This window comes from Antechinus flavipes, chromosome 1, assembly GCF_016432865.1.
Source record: "Antechinus flavipes isolate AdamAnt ecotype Samford, QLD, Australia chromosome 1, AdamAnt_v2, whole genome shotgun sequence".
NCBI lineage: Eukaryota > Metazoa > Chordata > Mammalia > Dasyuromorphia > Dasyuridae > Antechinus > Antechinus flavipes.
The window spans coordinates 106,861,899-106,880,891 of NC_067398.1; the positions used below are offsets into that span (position 1 = coordinate 106,861,899).

The window sequence follows — 18,993 nt, forward strand, 5'->3', positions numbered from 1 at the left end:
AAATAAGACCATATCATTTTAGATAAGCCATTTGTATCTCTCTTATTCAAACACTGTCGAATGGATGCTTCTGTTTAGATCCTTTATGATGATGGGAAAATGGTAGTTGAGGTGGATGGCCGGGCCACACAGAAATTAATTGTCAACCTAAAGCCTGAGAAATCCTATTCATTTGTCCTAACAAATCGAGGGAATAGTGCTGGTGGTCTTCAGCACAGGGTGACAGCGAAGACAGCTCCAGATGTCCTGCGTACCAAGCCTGCTTTCATTGGGAAAACCAACTTGGATGGGATGATAACTGTGCAACTACCAGAAGTACCAGCAAATGAGAACATAAAGTAAGTTTATTAAAGAAATAAGGTCAAATGGGAAAGGGTAGAGGGAAGGATTAGCACTAAAAGAGAAGAACGAGAGTTTCACAACTGACAGAAAGTTACCAATGGACAGAAGACTTCTTGAAATCCATATGTAATAATAATGAGATTATCATAAGATGAGGAAAATGGAATTTTTGTTGTTGTTGCCACAACTATCCTGTCCACATGTATTTAGAGCAAATCATATAACCCAGATAAATCTGTGATCCCCAAGGAAAGTCAATTTTCTTGAACAAAAAGGGTGATTTTGACAGTTACTGAATCACATGCAGAATATAGGAATATATTTAATTTTGTTCATTTTAGATACATTGCAAAAAAATCTCTTACTGAGAAATTCACAAAAAGTGTTTATAAGGTAAAATCTTTGATAAATCTAAATTCAGTTATGTAACTGTACATCTTTTCTTTTAAAAAGTTCAGTCATTTTTCAGTCAAGACTAACTCTTTGTGACCACATTTGGGTTTTCTTGGTAAAGATACTAGAGTAATTTATCATTTCTTTCTTCAGCTCATTTTATAGATGAGGAAACTGAGGCAGACAAGGTTTAAATGACTTAGTGTCAAACAACTTAAAACTATCTGAGGCTCAATCCACTTAGCTACCCTTAAAAACACAGATTCACCAAAATATCAAACTAACCATAATTTTAATATAGCCAACAATTTTAATTCTCTTTTCATCTTTTCAAGCCCTTGAACATTTCAATGACACCAATAGATAAATACATAGATATCTACATAACTGTATTGTGTGTGTATGTATACACACATATATATATATTACTGAAATTAAACATAAAGGCAAAATTGTGATGAATAGAAAAAAATGTGAACAATAAAGGGGAAGATAGAGTTAGAGAGGAAAATGGAGATTCTATAAATATTTTTCCTTCCTGTGATTTGCCTTAACCTTAAAGGTAAACTGAAATCCAGGGCCATACACAGTCTGCACTTTCCTTCCTACATCTGAAGTTCCAAAAGCACAGCCTTTGGGAACATTTGGTCTCTGTCATGCTACAATAAAACTGTTTAAAAGTAGATTTCAGGAGAAAAGCACACAAGTATTACATTAATTTTTCTGAAGTCAAGCATTTTTCATTAATTTGGTTCTATTCTTCCTAAATACTAGAAAATAGGAAAACTCACCCTAACTCTTCCCTCCGCCAAAAGTAGGATGCATAGAAAAAAAGGGAAGAAATCTCAGTAATTCATTTGACTAAATAAAGGAGAATCAGCCAATGTACAAGAGATCATGGCTTGAAGATTTACAAAATGAAAGGAAAGACCATTCATTCTAGTTTTCTGGTAGGCTTCCATTTCATTCTGTTCCTTCTGAATGGGCGAATGACTAAGTCTATAATTCCTCTTTTGTTGCTTTCTTCCCTATTTGCTTTTATTTTTAACCTTTATTCACTTATCTGTTGTTGATTTTTTGTTTGGTTGGTTTGTGTGGAATTGGGGAAAGGAGATGGAGTAAGCAGCAAAGAGAAAGCGGTAGGAAAAGAGAGGAAAGAAAATGAACTTTCATTCCCATCTTCTCCATCTCTAGTCCTGAAAATAGATATGATAGGATAAGACAGAAGACAGGATAAGAGAGAAAGGAAAGTATTCTTTTTTAGAAACATGTTAACAAGCTCCAGAAAATATTACCATTTTGCCTGGGGAAGGAAAATAGTGTAAAAGTAGACTAGGAGAGCATCAGAGTGAGAACCAATATTAGAACTAAGGGAAAGGAAAAAGAAGAGCTCTTGACGTCTAATGACGTTAGGGAATAATCACCGGAAGCACCTCACTTCAAAAGACTTAAAATGTATAAAGAACTTTGCAAACCTTAAAATACTTTCCAAATCTTGGCTGCTGTTATTGGTGCAGATAACCTTTCCAGTGATACTGACCTGAAAAGAATAGTATGACAGGAAACTTTCCCTATATTAAGGAAGGTTAACATCTTTCTTGCTTCATTATTCAGTATCTGATCATGGAAAGAAAGCAGATATTTCATTGGAGATATATAGAACTGTTCACACTTTCAACAAAACCAGTGCTAAATTTATGGCCCTGGGCTAGCTCTTCTTTAGGTGAGAGTTGTCTGGAAGCCTGCCTGTAATTTTGTGTGAGAAAAATAGTTTTGGTGATTGAAAGCTGCTTTGCCTACCTGCACAAATGTTTCTTCTCTTCCAAACTAAGAGAAAAAAAAATCCACGTGCAGGTCTTTTGGATAGGTTTGGACATTCCGGTACAATATTTTCTTTCTAATTAACTATGGTAAATAGGACTTGTTCTGACCCTAATTCTTCCCTCCTCTTATGACCCTTGTAATTGTATACTTATCAGTAGGAAAATAAGTAAAGATTACTTTGAGCAGCAACAATATTGGAATTGGTACAAAAAGGGCAGCGAGGCCCTGTTGCTTCCAAAAGATGCCATTTTTACTTCATTTGATTCAAAGTAGTTTTTTAATGGGTGGTTCTATGTCTAAAATACTGAATTCCCCCTCACCCATTTCACAACTCTAATTTGTTATAGCAAATAATAGCTCTGGTGATGCTACAGCAGGTATTTGTCTAGCCCAGAGCAATCTAAGTAAAAATTTGACAGCTTTGGGACGCAAACATTGTTCAAAGTTACATAATGGAGGCAGAATTTGGGGAAGGGTAAAGATGCAAATTATGTGAGCTTGTAGGACAGCGAGAAATGGGTATTGTAGACTATATTTGCAGAAGAAACTCTGCCAGAGACTATGTAAAAGAAACATAATCTATAAATGACCCACTTTCCATTCAGGGAGAACAGAGCTAAAACAGGGGAAGCAGTACTTTGGGGAAATGGTGCATTTGCTATTATCTTACTTTTCAGGCTTTTTCTTTTTTTCTTTATGAGAAATGGAAAAGGTATGATAAGATAGAATTGGTTCTGTGGACTACTTTGGGGGGTTCAGTAAGAATTTATTTGTTCATTTGCCTAATGTTTGTTAATAAAAATATTTCACATTTAGGACATCATTTAATAATTTTCAATAGTAGGATAAATAACATTTAACAATTTTCAAGTAATTACTTTCATGTACATTATATCATTTGGTGTATATATATTTGATCCTGTGAGATTAGCAGGAGGTTACTCTTAGCTACTTTTCACAGCAGAGAAAACCCTGGTTTTTGGAACAAAGATGCTTTGTCAAAGTCACAAAGCTAGTGAGCATGCGGGAGTCAGACATGGGTCTTTGGATTCCTTGTTCTCTGTGCTACATTATTTTTCACACACTGTGTGCAAAATATTGCAAAAAGAACTTTGTGAATTTTTTTGTAAATGTTTTAGTCCCCAGATACTTACAATCTTACAATAGGTAAGACTTGAATGCAAATGATTACAGTATAGAGTAGTGAGTGTTAAGTACCATAAAATGGACATAGATAATAGTTAATCAATTAGATAGTTATTAAGTACCTGCTAGATCCTATACTAGTTCCTGTGAATATAAAGATAGTAATTAAGCAGTATAGAAAGATTTCTAGGAATTTACATTGTATGAGGGAAGCCCAAAGGAGCATTTTTAATTATGTACAAAGTACCTACAAGGGATTTGGGTTGGGAAAGGAGAAGAGGCCCTAACAACTAAAGGGAACTGGGAAGTCCACCCAGTCTTTGAAAGAAATCAAGAAGTCTAAGAGGAAAAGTGTAAGAGGGAATGTATTCTAAACATGGGGGAAGGGAGGTCATCCCTATGTAAAAACAGAAGAAATAGAAGATGTATTGTTCAACATGAGGACCAGAAAGATTGTCAGTCTGTCTGAACCACACAGAATGGAAAAGGGAATAAAATGTCATAATGGTGGATTATGAGCTCCTTGAGGTCAGAGATTGTGTCTTTTATCCCATTTTATATCTCTAAAATTTAGCACAGTGCCTTACAAATAAATGTTTATTGGTTGGCTGACTGAAAATAGGATCTGGTTCTGAAGGACATGCTAGGCAGAAGAGTTTGGCTTTGATCTTAGAGGTGATATTTAGTTTAGTTTAGTTTTTTATTTAGAGGAAGATATTTAGTTTTATCAAGCAGGGATTGTTATGGTCAGAGCTGTGCTTTAGAAGAATCAATTTGGCAACTGTGTGTGAATGATAGAATAGAGATGGAAGAGACTTAAGGGAGTAAAACTTCACTCTTACAAAATAACTCTTGCAGTTATCCAGGTAAGACGTGATGAGAACCTGATTCAAGTGGTTGGCTATATGAATAAAGAGAAAGGAACAGATGTGAGAGATGTTGTGGCTATAGAATCTACAACATTTGGTGACTCACTATATATGTGAAGTAAAACAGAGTAAGAAATTGAAAATGACATTATGGTTTCAGAATTGGATGATTACAAGGATGATGATGAAAATGTCTTCTATAGGAGTAGGAAATTTCAGAAGATATAATTTTGGGAGAGATGATAATGAGTTTTATTTTAAACATTTTTTGTTCATGATCACTATGGGACATCCAGTTTGAAACACTTAAAAGGCAATTGATGAAATTGCCTCAAGGCAAACTAGAGCTCAAGGAAGAGACAATGGCTAGATATATAAATCTGGAAATCATCTAGATGGAGATGGCAAATTCACAGGAACTGATAAAAGCAGAAATTGAGAGGAGAGAGAAAGCACTGAGCAGGGAGCAAAAGCTTAAAGGGAAGATGTGGTTTGTTTTTGTTTGTTTTTTAATTCTTAAAAATGAAGTTTTTTTGTGGTTTTTTTTTGTTTGTTTTTTTGTGTTGTTTTCAACATTCATTTATTTTAATAGTATTTTATTTTTCCAAATACATGCTAAGGTAGTTTTCAACATTTACCTTTGTAAAACCTTGTGTTCCAAAATTTTCTCATGCTCATCTCCCCTCCCCTTTTCCAAGACTGCAAGCAATATGGTATAGGTTAAACATGGGCAATTCTTCTAAACATATTTCCATATTCATCATACTGTCAAAAAAAATCAGATCAAAAGGGAAAAAATGCAAGAAATAGAAAAATAAGCAAACAAACAACAACTAAAAGGGGAAATACTATGTTTTGATCTACATTCAGTCTCCATGGTTCTCTTTCTGGATGTGGATGGCCCCTTCCATCACAATGTCTATTGGTATTGCCATTTCCCTCTTTTATTACCTTTTCTGAGTTGTAGACCCAATAGAGACATTTCTGGATAACAGGGTATGCACGGTTTTTTAGCCCTTTGGGCATAATTACAAATTACTCTCTAGAGTGGTTAGATCAATGAATAGAATTTTTGATAGGTAGAAATGCAAGAGAAGATTGTGTGAACCAGAACATGTAGGTGGGAAAGCAAAAAGTCTTAATCATTCACTGAAATTCAGGCATTTCACTTCATGACCTAAAAGTTGGTAATATCCAATAGAGAAAAATATGCTAAAACCTTAATTTTGGCTTAATCCTGTGACTCTATTTCCATGTTTACCTTCACTGTGTAAGTATCTGTTGCTGAGAGTTTTGGTCCTAGGAAGCAGCTGAAGTTGATTTATCATGCTATAGATAATATCTACTCAGGACAAAATAATAGAACAAAGACCAGTGATCTCTCCCTAACCCTCCCTTCTCCCATGACTTGTGATACAAGTAATAGATTACAAAGTGTTTAGATTCTTTGGGTTAAATGGAAAAATAGAAAGTTTCTGTGAACTTCAAACCTGAAGGTTCTCCCAGTAGGGAAAGGTTTTACACAGGTAATTCATTAGATTAAGACCATTTATTGACTTATGTATTCACTATAAAAAATAGGCCTGGGGAATACAGTTCATCATGAAATACAGATAAACATTAATCATTCAATTATTAACTCATTTTGTGGAGCCTGCTTGAATTTAGAGTGCAAGTAGTGGGAAATTAAAGATTTATTTTCTTCTATTGGAGGTCATTTCATTCTACCCTAAATTCTTTCAAACCCCAGTACTGAATAGTCATGATGCTTTGGTTCAGATACAGAGTAGAACTGTCTATCTGAATTGTAGCAGCCATAACTACTCTTGAAGAAGGAAGCAGGCATTGGAATAAAATTATTGGATAAAATAATCCAAATTAGACAATTACATATATATATATATATATTCCTTCTTCGAAGGAAACCTAAAATGATAGGAGCAATTTACTTGGGACCACAGTATCAGAGATTTAGAGGTAAAAGAGACCTTTAGGGCCATCTAGGTCAATTCTGTCATCATACAAGTGAGGAAAATGAGGTTTCTATAAGTCTAGCCACTTGTCTCAGGATATGTACTTCTAACTGTAAAGATAGTGCTATTTAAATTGTATCACACTTATTTATACAGATAACATTTGCAAGGCAGGAAAATGAATGTTTAGCCCTACCTAACCCTATTAAGATTTAAGTATTGGGAGGCTGAGGTAGAGAGAGGCATGAGTTTTCAGTTATGTGAAGTTCTGATATTTAATGCCGTATTGCTTTCAATATTAAAGAATTGCTTTGAAATGGTCATTATTTTGACCACCATTGATGAATGCTTTGGAGATAAATCAAGGTATAATGTTATGATTATACTACCATAATGCTAATTTAATTGCAGTGGATGGGTAGTTCCATTCCTTTTCTAATCACAAGCAAAAGGAAAAAAATTAAACATGGCTGCAGAATAATGGGGTGAGGAAAGAAGGGGTACAAAAAAACAATAGAGAAAGTGCTAGGAATGCAGAGGAGAGTGTAGAAAAAACAGTAACTCAAAACTTGAGAAGTGTAAATATAAATAGCATCCCTCAGAATAGTGTAATATTTGGGTTTTCTGGCTCAAGATGATAGGATTTCATTTTTGATCCCTTTCTTTCATCTTAAACTCTTAGCTATCTTCTCTTACCCATGTCAATTCAAAAGACAGTTATTTCCTTCAAGAAGTCTTCCCTGATAACCCCAGTTGCAAAATTTATTCTTTAGCCCTCATGTAGAATTTTGCATTGTATCTTCCTGATACAATTATCATATAATTTTGTGCATTATCATGACTTGTTTGTTATCATTCAATATTATCTAATCTATGTGGTCTATGAAGGCAGGAATCTTATCTTTACTAAAATTGTTGTATCCTCCAATATCTAACACAACTTCTACTATGTAATAGGTGCTTAATAAATAAAAGTTGTTGGCACATATGATAGTTGACTGGCTAACTGATTGAAGAATGTATTGTGTACAGGGGAAAGCTGCTCATGTTATTTATATAATTATTGCTTCCACTAATACAAATTGTGGTCCCTCCATAATTTAGTATGAATTGCTTGTCTAACAATATCAATCATTCAAATGTAGCATTCCATTGATTAGGATGAAAATAAAAGTATTTCCATCTTGATTTAATCCATCAGATTTTGTGTTCTTTTGGTATTGAATCTTAGGTGATTCCATATGATTGCATACGGATTGTGAGGCACCAGAAAATATGTTAGTGGAGCCTCCCCCTCCTTTTTTTTTTTTTTGATAATGACAAAAATATTATTGATTTTCTGAGAGGTGTTTATCAAGTATATTTGCAGCCTTGTTACTTACTCAGTTACAACTATTCCCTCATTTTTTCCCAAGGCTGGTTAATATTGTACCTATTTTAATACTTTAAAATCTCATAATTCCTAGTTATATTCTGTGGAAAATTAATTAAGATGAAGGAAATAAACATATACTACCACCACCACCCTTCTGTAAGCATCATGAGCCCTGGTTTTGTTGGCGTGGCCCTGTCACCTGAGAGTTGTTATTCTTTCATAGAGATCAAAGCCCCTATATAGCTTAATAGGAGAATTTTGTGAGTTTCTGATAAAAAAAAAAAATTCATTCCCTAATGAATTGCCTTGTAATGAGCATCTCAGAATATAGCTAAACTGATCTTTTAGCCAGATACAAAGTCTACCACTGGCCCTGTTCTTAAATCTTTCCTAGTTCACGGAGGACCTTCCAAAGCTGGTTCTATATTTTTACATCATTCGAGTCATGACAGTCAATTACATCTCATAATGGAACATCAGAGGAGAAAATAGTAGAAGTTGCCCTTTCTTAAAAAGAACATTTTAGAGGAGAGATTTAAAACAAAGTGGGAAGAGTGTTCCATATTACAAAAATCCTAGCTCTCTAAATGTAATTTTAGTCATGCTTATAAAACTAGTGTGCAATTATTTTCCCTTTTAAAAAATGTCAGTTATCAAATGAAGAGGGTATGGTATGAAAAACAGAATGTTTAGTCTTAGAAATTGAAAGATAAGACCCACTTCTCTACAAGGAGGCAGAGAGACCTGGGTTGGATTGCCTCCAAACACCCTAGTTTTTTTGGGTTTTTTTATTAACCTCTTAATAATCAAAACAATCTCTCTCTCTCTCTCTCTCTCTCTCTCTCTCTCTCTCTCTCTCTCTCTCTCTCTCTCAATACTGGAGTTATTTAACAACTCTTAATGCCCTAGGGAATATGCTATAGAGGGAATTAATTAATAATCTATATTGTAGAGTTGCCTTCTAGATATATCGTAATATCTCATCATCAAAGTTGCAATGAAATGCCTATTTTATTTGAAAAAGTGAAAAAAATTAAGCAATTGGTTATGAATACTTTGAAAGAAGAATGTACTTTTCATCTAATTTGCCTTTAATCTCAGTTATAGAAAAGATAATTTTTAAGTCAATAGACCACTTTACCACTTGAACTTATTTTAATCATTTTGTCTATATTTCCTTTTAGGGGTTATTACATAGTAATTGTGCCTTTGAAGAAGTCACGTGGAAAATTTATCAAGCCATGGGAAAGTCCAGATGAAATGGAATTAGATGAGGTGAATGTCTCTTTTGTTTATTTCATTACATTGACTATTTAATTAATTAAATAGTAATCATGCCATGATGGTCTCTAATCCATTTGCTACCTTTAGATATCTTTCTAGTATGGGTTATCAAGGTATATGTTCACAGTCTGTAGGGGGCCAACACAATGATGTCATCACTTAAATTAGAAGATGCTGAGTTGCAGTAAAATATACAAATGGTATAATTATTGTTAGCTGTAATATTTTCCTCTTTGCTTGTTATAAACCAAGTTGCAGAAGCATGGGAGGTGAAATGAGCTGTCTTAAAGGTTTAATCATCATTGATATGAACTTCAATAATAGTCTACTTCATTAATGAGATATTGGCCCAAGATACAACAAATGATAAATTGCAATGTGTATCATAGTTTAATATTTAACTTCTCTTGTGGCTTTTGTGTATGGTGCATATAATTCTGCTCATAAGGAAATTATTTTTTCAGTCTCCTTCATATTTAAACATTTAAAATAGTTTTGGAATGGGGAAATTTGCAGCCTTATTTTCTTTGTGCAACAATGCCTTACCCACAGTAGATATTTAATAAATCTTTATTATTCACTCAATAAAAAAATTCACAACTAGTACATACATACAGTAAATACAATACATAAATTAATTATGCTCTTGATTTCCCAAAGCTTGCTGGGGAAGAATTGCTTGAGTTGTTTCATTTTATATAATTAGTGAGTCCAAAAAAAGAACTATATGCAAATTATATTTTTATAAATTGGATTTATTAAATCCATATCTGAATTTGACTTTTATAGATCTTCTAATCTAATCTTATTTTATGGATGAAGAAACTGAGGCACAGAGAAGTAAAAAAATCTGCCCAAAAGTATATATACATTACAGCTGAGCAACATTTGTAAATGTAGCAAAGGGTTTTGCTATTTAGATATTGGTTTGAATCTTCTGCAAAGGAGTTTTTAAAGTGCTTTTATTTAAGTGATTTTTAAAAATTTTAAACAGTTTTCTTAAGTAAGGTACTTATAAATTTGTATATGTGTATGCATATGTTTATGTATGTGGATAGATAGATTTGATTTTTATCTTCCTCCATAACTAATTAATTAATAAGAAGAAGCTGCTATATTTTCAGAGGTACAATTCCCTGCTCTCAAGGAGGGAAGACAACATACAAAAGGAGTCAAGAATGCAGATGGGAGTGAAGGTGAAGACAGGGGGTATTCAATAGCAAGGCACATCATGTTTTGTGGAATTAAACCAGGTGGAGCAACAGATGTGTAGGGTGAAATGAGTCAGAGAGTCATTTTTGTCTTCCATCAAGAAAGGCATTGAAAAGAGTTTAATATTCCTCCCTCCAGCCATCTAATTTGAGAAAACCAGAGACTGAGGGAATCCAGATTTGAGTTACAGTATGGTGATGAGATTAGGGATGATAAACTTAATTTAGTAGGGGGATCTTATTCTGTGTCAATGAAACGTGGAATTGTTTATTGTTTTCTTTACCAGTTCAAATTAGAGCTGAGAAAACTAAAACAAGAAGGATTAAGTGACTTGCTCAATGTTGCACAGCTCTAAATGTCTGAGGTCAGATTTGAACTCAGAAAATTGAATCTTCCTGACTCCAGGATCAGTGCTGTATCCATTCCACCACTTAGTTGCTCCACCAATGTTATCATTAAGTCAGTAGTTGAGGGATTTTTCAAATATTCCAGGCATCGTTTCCCTAATATTATCAAATAATTTAGGTACTTTTAAAATTGTTTTCTTCACTTCCAGCATCCTGTTCAAAAGACACAGAGAAGAAAATCATTATCTGTGATACTGAAAGAATAATAATCCTTCATTAGAAGATACAAAAGGGTTAGTTAGTCTCTCTTAAGTAATGCAGAGCAAGATGATTTTTCTTGAAGCTGACTAATCAATTAAAGACTGAAATATTCTTCATTATTTTAATCAGTTCTCAAATAATTTTCAACAATATCTCCATTCCATTTTGATTAGAATTAGGTTTTTAAAATGCTGTGACCTACTCTTTTCATTCCTTTACTTAAAAAATAAACTGACAAAAATGTTATTCATGACACTGAGATAGATAGTCCAACATTGCATCGAATGCATTTAAGCATTAAGACCTATTTTTAAAAGTCATTTGGTAGTAAGTAATGAAAGCTGAGTTACTATATTACAACCAAATTTTAATCTCCAGAATCCCCATCATAATGCAGTAAGGCTAATAGATTAAAGTGTGAGGCTCTATGACATTGAACTTCTTTGCAATTAAATTCTATGGGTCTGTGCTGCTGATTCCTATAACAAAGGGTCATTTTAATCATCCTGCAAGTTGTGGTGCATTAATCTGTATAATAGTTTGATAAAGAACATTTATTAATTCAGAAATATTTAGGTCAGGATGGGTTGTTTCCCACTTTTTTACTGATATAATTGAGACCACATTGTAGAATTAATGGTGGAAGAAATAAGATATGCATTGACTGGAAAATGAAAATTATTTCTGATAAAGAACCCAAGCCCTTGATATATCTTTTGGAAGTACCTCCAATACATCAAGTAACTATTGTAGAGGGGAACGAGTGAGTAGTAAGCGATGTTCTCACTTTATGCTTACTCATCTACTTTCTGATCCCTCCAGACTCTTTTTTTCCCCCTTACTGTGGATAATATAAAAGCTTTGTCGCAATTTCATCGTACCACTTGGCACTTCCAAATATGACAAAGCAGTGCTACTCAGATGAAAGTCTTAAATATGTTTGACCAAGTAATTTTTTAAAAAGCCTGTAATTCAATTTGTTGGAAACCTCTCAAATGAGAGAATGGTGGCCTAAGGGAATTTCTGCAGCTATGACTCATATCTATGCCTATAAAAATTGAAGGATGGTTCTGAAGGAGAATTACTCCCAACATTATCTTCTAGTTTGTCCCATTCTGTACAAGAGCCTCCCAAAGTGATAAATTCCATGAACACAATTGCTGTTATCAAGGCCAGTTCGGGCACATTCGTTATTATCAATATAAAAATGGGAGTATTAGTTATATTTATTGATGGTAGCTCACATTTATGTAGTATTTTAAGATTTAAAAGGTATTTTTACCTCAGTATCCTCTAAGGTAGGCACTATAAGGATTATCATCTCCACCTTACAAATAAGGAAACTGAGGTCAGAGAAATGCAATTACGTGGAATCATATGTTCATAGGGTCAGTTAAAAGGAAAAATAGAGATAGTCTAAGTGAACCTTTCCTCATTTATAGATAGTAATTGGGGCTCCAGAAGGATAAAGTAAATTTCAAGAAGAAGAAAGAAGAAAAATCACACAGCAAATGACACCCAGAATTCAAATCGAAGTTAGTATTATTTCCATTGGACCACACTAGCTCTTCCACTTTTTCCAAGTGATGTGATAGAAGTTAAGACGTCATCACAGATCCAGCCAGGGACAACCCAAATGATATGTAATCTTTGAATTTAATTGCACATTACTTATTTGAGGTGGGACCAGTTTTTGATTGGAACATAGTGCACTTTCCACTTGCTGCCATCCAAACACATCTTTGTGATTTAGAATATAATAAAGGCAGCATTCCAACTGAATAAATGCAAAATAAAGGGATTCCATTTGTAACCTGAATGGTTGCATTTGAGATCCATTGCACATTTGAAATAAATACTATGGAGATCAGAACAATACAAACATAGAATGACAGTAATATGGATGAATTATGATAGCATCCTACCTCTAAAATATGAATGAAATTAAGAGTACATTCAGGGTTTGATCAGTGAAGTTGAAGTGGTGTGGTGATATATTCACACAAACTACTGTTATTTGTACTTGATTAACCAGCTTTCAAAGGAATACATAGCTGACCAAAAGGCTGTTTGCTTTTTTCACATTTAGTGACTGCTAACATTTACATTACATCTATGCTGACCTTTTTCCTGATTCCCCAAAAGCAATATTTCTCCAGCATTGGAGGTCAGTTTTTTTTATAAAAGACTTTTAAAATTATCCATATGAACACCTAAATATTTTAAAAGAAAAGTGACCTAATCTAATCTTGTAGATAGAGGACAAATACACAAATATATTAGTACAAACTTAGGATCAGTAGAACTTGTCATTCTACTCATGAGAGTATCTCTATTTGGGAATTTATTGAAGAATTTAATAAAACGACAACATTTTTGTTTGTTTTTGTTTTACAGAGTGAAGTTTTGGTCAGAAAGGTTACATTTGATATTAAGATTGATTCACATGATTTAATTATTTTTTCAGATTTTTTTTTAATATCTAAATTTTTTATATGTAATTAAAGAATCTGAGTTGTGCTCCAACCTTAGAGGACATTTAGTCAAATACGTTTATTTAATAGATGGGGAAGCTGAGATCTGATGTGTACAGAGGTTGGGTTGAGGAGGAGAGAATGGGATATGACAACTCTAAAGTCAGTAGGCTGGTTTGTTACAAGAAGGGAGAATGGGATATGACAAGCCTAAAGTCAATAGGCTAGTTTGATACAAGAAAAGAATCTTAAACTCAGATCTCCTGGCTTCTAATCTGATGCTCTTTTGAATTGCTAATTAATTTGTGAAATTATGAAATGGGGCAGTCAGATCTGGTTCTATTGCTAAAATGACAATGGGAAGTGAGGCTGCCCTCATGCTTTAAAAAGGCACAGAGAGTACAGAGACAGACCAAGAAGTGAAAAAGTGTCCTGAGGCAGACAACTTGGGGTCACTGTTGAGATACTGGATGAAGTTAGGCATTATGGGGAAGAAAACAAGGAGAGAGAGAGGCACAGAGAATCACTTGCATGGATTAAAGGTGAGAGCATTTGGCTGCATGGATACTGATGAAGATGGAAGATGATTGGGGAGAGGGCAAGAGATTGAGATCTCATAAGGTTTTTGTGGGCTAACAGTCTAAATATTAACTGTGCCACTTTGAGGCAAATTCATTAACATATCCAAGTAATCTCAAAGATGTTGGTAAAATTTTAAAGTTAGCATATCTAATTCATCTCAAAGTTGTCAGTAACCTTTGGTGCTCTGCTGGTCTTACTATAGATTGCTGGAACTTATCTATAGGACCAAAAAGCCATGACAGCAGAGTCTTAATAGCTACCTCTGATTCAGCAGATATTCTCAGGGTGTGTTTTAATTAATATATGACACAATTTGTACATTGTGTTCCTTTGATCTTTAAGGTGATCTGTGCATGAATTCTAGGTTCACCTTTGGAATCTGCCTTCTTGCTATTATAATTTGATGCCAGCTATTTTTAAACTGACATTGTATTGACTAGAAGCAAAAGTGGTGATCAAGGGAACCAGAACAAGATACAGTTTTAACACATCTTTCTTTTAAATCATAGATTCATAGATTTAGGTGTGGAAAAGCCATTAAATGATCCTTTATTTTCCAGATAGGGAAACTGAGGCCAGGAAAGTTTGAATGATTTGATTAAGTTCGTGCAGGCAATAATGTTGTAAGAAGTCCAAAAGATCTTTTAGATATGTAGATAGAATGTAAGTTTACATATACATAAATATATATGTATGTGTGTATTTCTCTTTCTTCAGTAGATTAAATCCAAATAACTGAGGAAATTTTAGAGTATCAGAAATACTTATTCTAAGATCATCATTATGTGCACATTTCTTTTCTGTTTTGATAGCATATCCTTGAAATTTTAGTTAAAAATTGCATACTCATTTATGTGTCTCTAAGAAGCTCAGACTAAACATGATCCTTTATGTCTTTGAGTTAACTGCCTGGTAAATTTGGTAATCAGGAGAAGAGAGAGGAAAGATCCGTATTTAGTCACTAGGATCTTGAAAAAAAAAGTATAATTAAAGCTTTCTTAGTGAGCATGTGTTATAATAAAATATTTCATAAGAATTACCTTTAGTCACTTTTACACTGAAGTTTTAATCTTATCCCAGACATTTAATTCTAATTTCTCAGCTGTGAATATGCCTTTCTCTGTCCACTGTTGTTAATTTCACTTTGTGGCAAAAATCTAAGCCAGTTACATAAATGGCTACAGAATTATTCTGCATCTTTATCCTTCAGTATGATGATGTTTGCCCAAGAAAAGACAAAGAGTAGGTGGGAGGAAATCTCAAGCCATCAGTCAGTTCAGAGAAAGCCAAAGGACCTTTTTCTCTGATCAAGAATATATTTACCATTATAAGTGAAATTAAATTGTTAGGCTTTGTCATTATCCATTAAAAATAAAGTATTAATATAATGTGAATCTGAGATTTGTTCATCAAGATTTAAAATACCCTTGAAAATAAGTAGAGAAGAAGGTGCCAACATATTTTTACCAAAGCAAGACTTCAGATTTCACTTTAGATTCTGTCCATTTTTCTCCTTAGAGAAATAAATATAGTCAACATTATTGCATAAGCTTAAATGATTTCTATCTTAAGTGTATCATTAAATCACTTGTATGATCAAAGTATGTCATAAGACTGGCTGGTTTCTATTTAGTCAACTGAATAGTATAGCTTAGTGAATAGGGGTATAGAATGGGCCTGTAATTGGCAGACTTTTAATCAAATACTCCCTCTCACACCTTGTGATTGTCATACTAATCTCTTTGAATCTATTTCCTTATCATGAAATGTGAATTAGAATACCTCTGGTATCTATCTCATAGTGTCACTGTAAAACTTAAATAAAATAATGTATTATAATGATAATAGCAATAAATAACATTTATATAACTTACCATGTGTTAACTTCTTTGCTAAGTGCTTTACAAATAGTATCTCAACTGATCTTTATAATGAATAAATTTATTTATTTTATTTATTTTTTCTTAGGTAATTGGGGTTGTGACTTACCCCGGGTCACACAGCTAGTAAATATCTGAGGTTGAATTTTAACTTAAGTCTTCCTGATTCCAGGTTGAACACTTTATATACTGTGCCACTTAGTTACCTCTTTTAAAGTAAGTGTTTTGTGACCCTTAAAGTTCTCTATAAATATCAGTGAGGAGAAGGGAGTCTGTAATGCATTATTAACCTTCATATGGTATCAGTATCAAGTGAAAAGTTCTAGAGAATCTAAGTATGTTAACCCTGGGAAGGATTCTAGAAATCATGTAATTTAACACTCTCCCCTTTTGGCAAATGAGAAAATTAGAGATTCACAATAAAATCAAGACATTTGATGTAAACTTGATTGAAAGCACTGCCATTGTATTAAGAACTTTGATTCTTTTCATAAGTGCTTATAATTATTGAGATTCAGAACATATTACATAAAATATAATTGAGAACTTATAATAATTAAGTATTGAAAGGTAATCATATGAGTATTCAAGATATGATTCAAAAATAATTTTTGTTCATCTTAGAGTAGAATGTGACCCAACTCCCAAAAATAATCACCATATTTAAATAAATTTTCATTTACTAGTATATACCAGAAAGAAGAACGAATGCTACATGTCAGGGAGAAACTTGTTTGGAATTAAAATATGAATAGATTCCTAAATAGTTCATTAAAATTTGACCTCTCTGCAAAATAATGAAATGTGAGGCATTATATGTTTATAAATAATGTATCAATTTCATGTGCATGAATACAAATATTTTGTTATTTTATATTGATACTGGGAGAAAATCTGTAAAGTGCCTTGTAGCATAAGCAAAAGTATGACTCAAAGTATGTCTATAAAATCAAGTAATGTTTATGGTGAATAATTAAAATACAGGTAGAGACATGATTACTTAGCTTAGAAATTGTAGGGTAGTAGAAAGAATAGGATCTTTGTTCAAATCTTGATCCTTGATTCATTTTCTGGGTAAGTTGGTGCAAATTGCTTCCCTTTTTTGGGCCTGAGTTGTGTTTTTGTTGTTGTTGTTATTTTGGTTTTGTTGGTTTGTTTGTTTGTTTTTTTTCTGTTAAACAGAATGATTAGATTATATTAGGTAACCTCTATACTCTCCTACTCTATCTCCTGTGTTCCTTGCAAGAACCTGTCTAATTCTCCTCATTTAAGTTTTAATGTGCTATTGACTTTTCTTTGTAGAATTTTGTGAGTGTGGACAATGATATGATTTATTAAAAATTGATTTCTTTGATCATATTAACATTATGAGTGATCTGATAGTAACTTCTAGTACCTCATTTTAACAAAAAGGGCAAGAAATAGAAAAAAAACTGAGAGGATTAAAATTTAGGAATGCTGGCATACTCAATGAAATGCAGATGCATTGCATTTAGTTTGGTTTTGGTCTTGAAATATATTTTCCCATTAAATTCCCAATAGCTTCTATTATTGTTGTTTATGTCTTTTTCTTTTTTTTTCTCCCCAACCTTACAAAAAAAAGCTTCTTAAGGAAATATCTCGGAAACGCAGGAGCCTCCGTCACGAAAGAGAGGTTGAACTAAAGCCATATATTGCTGCTCATTTTGATGTTCTTCCTACTGAATTCACCCTGGGGGATGAGAAACATTATGGTGGCTTCACAAACAAGCAGCTCCAGAGTGGTCAAGAGTATGTCTTCTTTGTCTTGGCTGTCATGGAGCACGCAGAGTCGGTAAGATTACTGTGCTTTGGTTTTTATTCCAGTGAAGTTGAGTGCAGTTTAACATTTATAAAATATCTACCTTGTTCAAACCACTGTGATAAGTGCTAAGAATACAAAAAGACCAAAATGAAACACTTTCTGTTCTAAAAGAAATTTTATTCTAATGGGGAAATATATAGATATATGCACATATATATGCACACATCAACATAGACATGAATATGTGTTTACACTCATATAAATTATTTGCATCCATGTGTGTATACATATAAGCACATGCACAATGTGTACATATATGTATATGGATCTGATTATATGTACATGCATGCATAATTCATATATATAGCATATTCACATATCTGTATAAACATATAGATGTATAAATATAGATAATAAGGACATTAGTTGATAAAGAAAGTAATTTGAGGAGAGATAGGACTGCACTAACAACCTGGGGATCAAGAAAGGCTTTCATCTCTAGGGCGGGGTTGAGGGTGGAGTGTCATAGAAACAAGAAAAAAAGAAATGTACATGATACTTTTAAAAGGAATAGCAGGTTGCACATTACAGATTTGTAACTACATTTTTTCTATTTTACTATGTTATAGAATTGCTTGTTTTATTTAGTTTATATTTATAAACTAAAAATAAAAAATAATTTAAGGAAGATTTCAAGTAGAATGTTTCATCTACATTGCTTCTTTAAAAAAGCTAAAAGATTTTCAATGCACATTCTTATCATCTTGTAAGGACTATTTCATTTATTGAAATTATATCCCCCAATAAGACAGCTTGTGTCAAGGCACAAGGATAGGAAATAGAAGCCCAAGTTCAGGAAATGACTAGAATGTAGAATGCTTAAAAGAGGAGTAAAGATTTTTTTAAAGTATAGAAAAGTAAACTGGAGAGTGACTGTTAAGGATTTTTAAGTCAGCAGGTGAATTTGTATTTTTTTCCTAGAGGCAATAGTGAGTTTCTGAATATGTATATATATTTTAGAGAATAGGTACATATTCTGACCAATAATATCAGAAGGTTATTTTTGCAGCTCTATGGAGATGGGATTAAAAAGTGGTGATACTGAAAGTAGAGAAATAAGTGTAAAGACTAGTGTAAGAATCCAAATAATAATCAATCCATCAACAATTATCTGTTTAGCTCCTACTCTGTTAGATGCTGAAGATGCATATTCAATAAATGAAGCAATCTTTCTTTACAAGATGAAAA

At 33.1% G+C, this 18,993-nt stretch overlaps 1 protein-coding gene across 18 annotated transcripts in view; it reads left to right on the plus strand.

The window, feature by feature from the left end:
* Window positions 1-18,993, plus strand: part of PTPRD (protein tyrosine phosphatase receptor type D) — a 2,844,105-nt gene that overhangs the window by 2,675,388 nt on the left and 149,724 nt on the right. For all 18 annotated transcript variants that reach the window (XM_051987498.1, XM_051987402.1, XM_051987374.1 and 15 more), the window contains 3 exons: window positions 79-338; window positions 9,107-9,197; window positions 17,566-17,775. In XM_051987498.1, coding sequence (XP_051843458.1) covers window positions 79-338; window positions 9,107-9,197; window positions 17,566-17,775 — 561 coding nt within the window. The remainder of the gene's footprint in view (window positions 1-78; window positions 339-9,106; window positions 9,198-17,565; window positions 17,776-18,993) is intronic.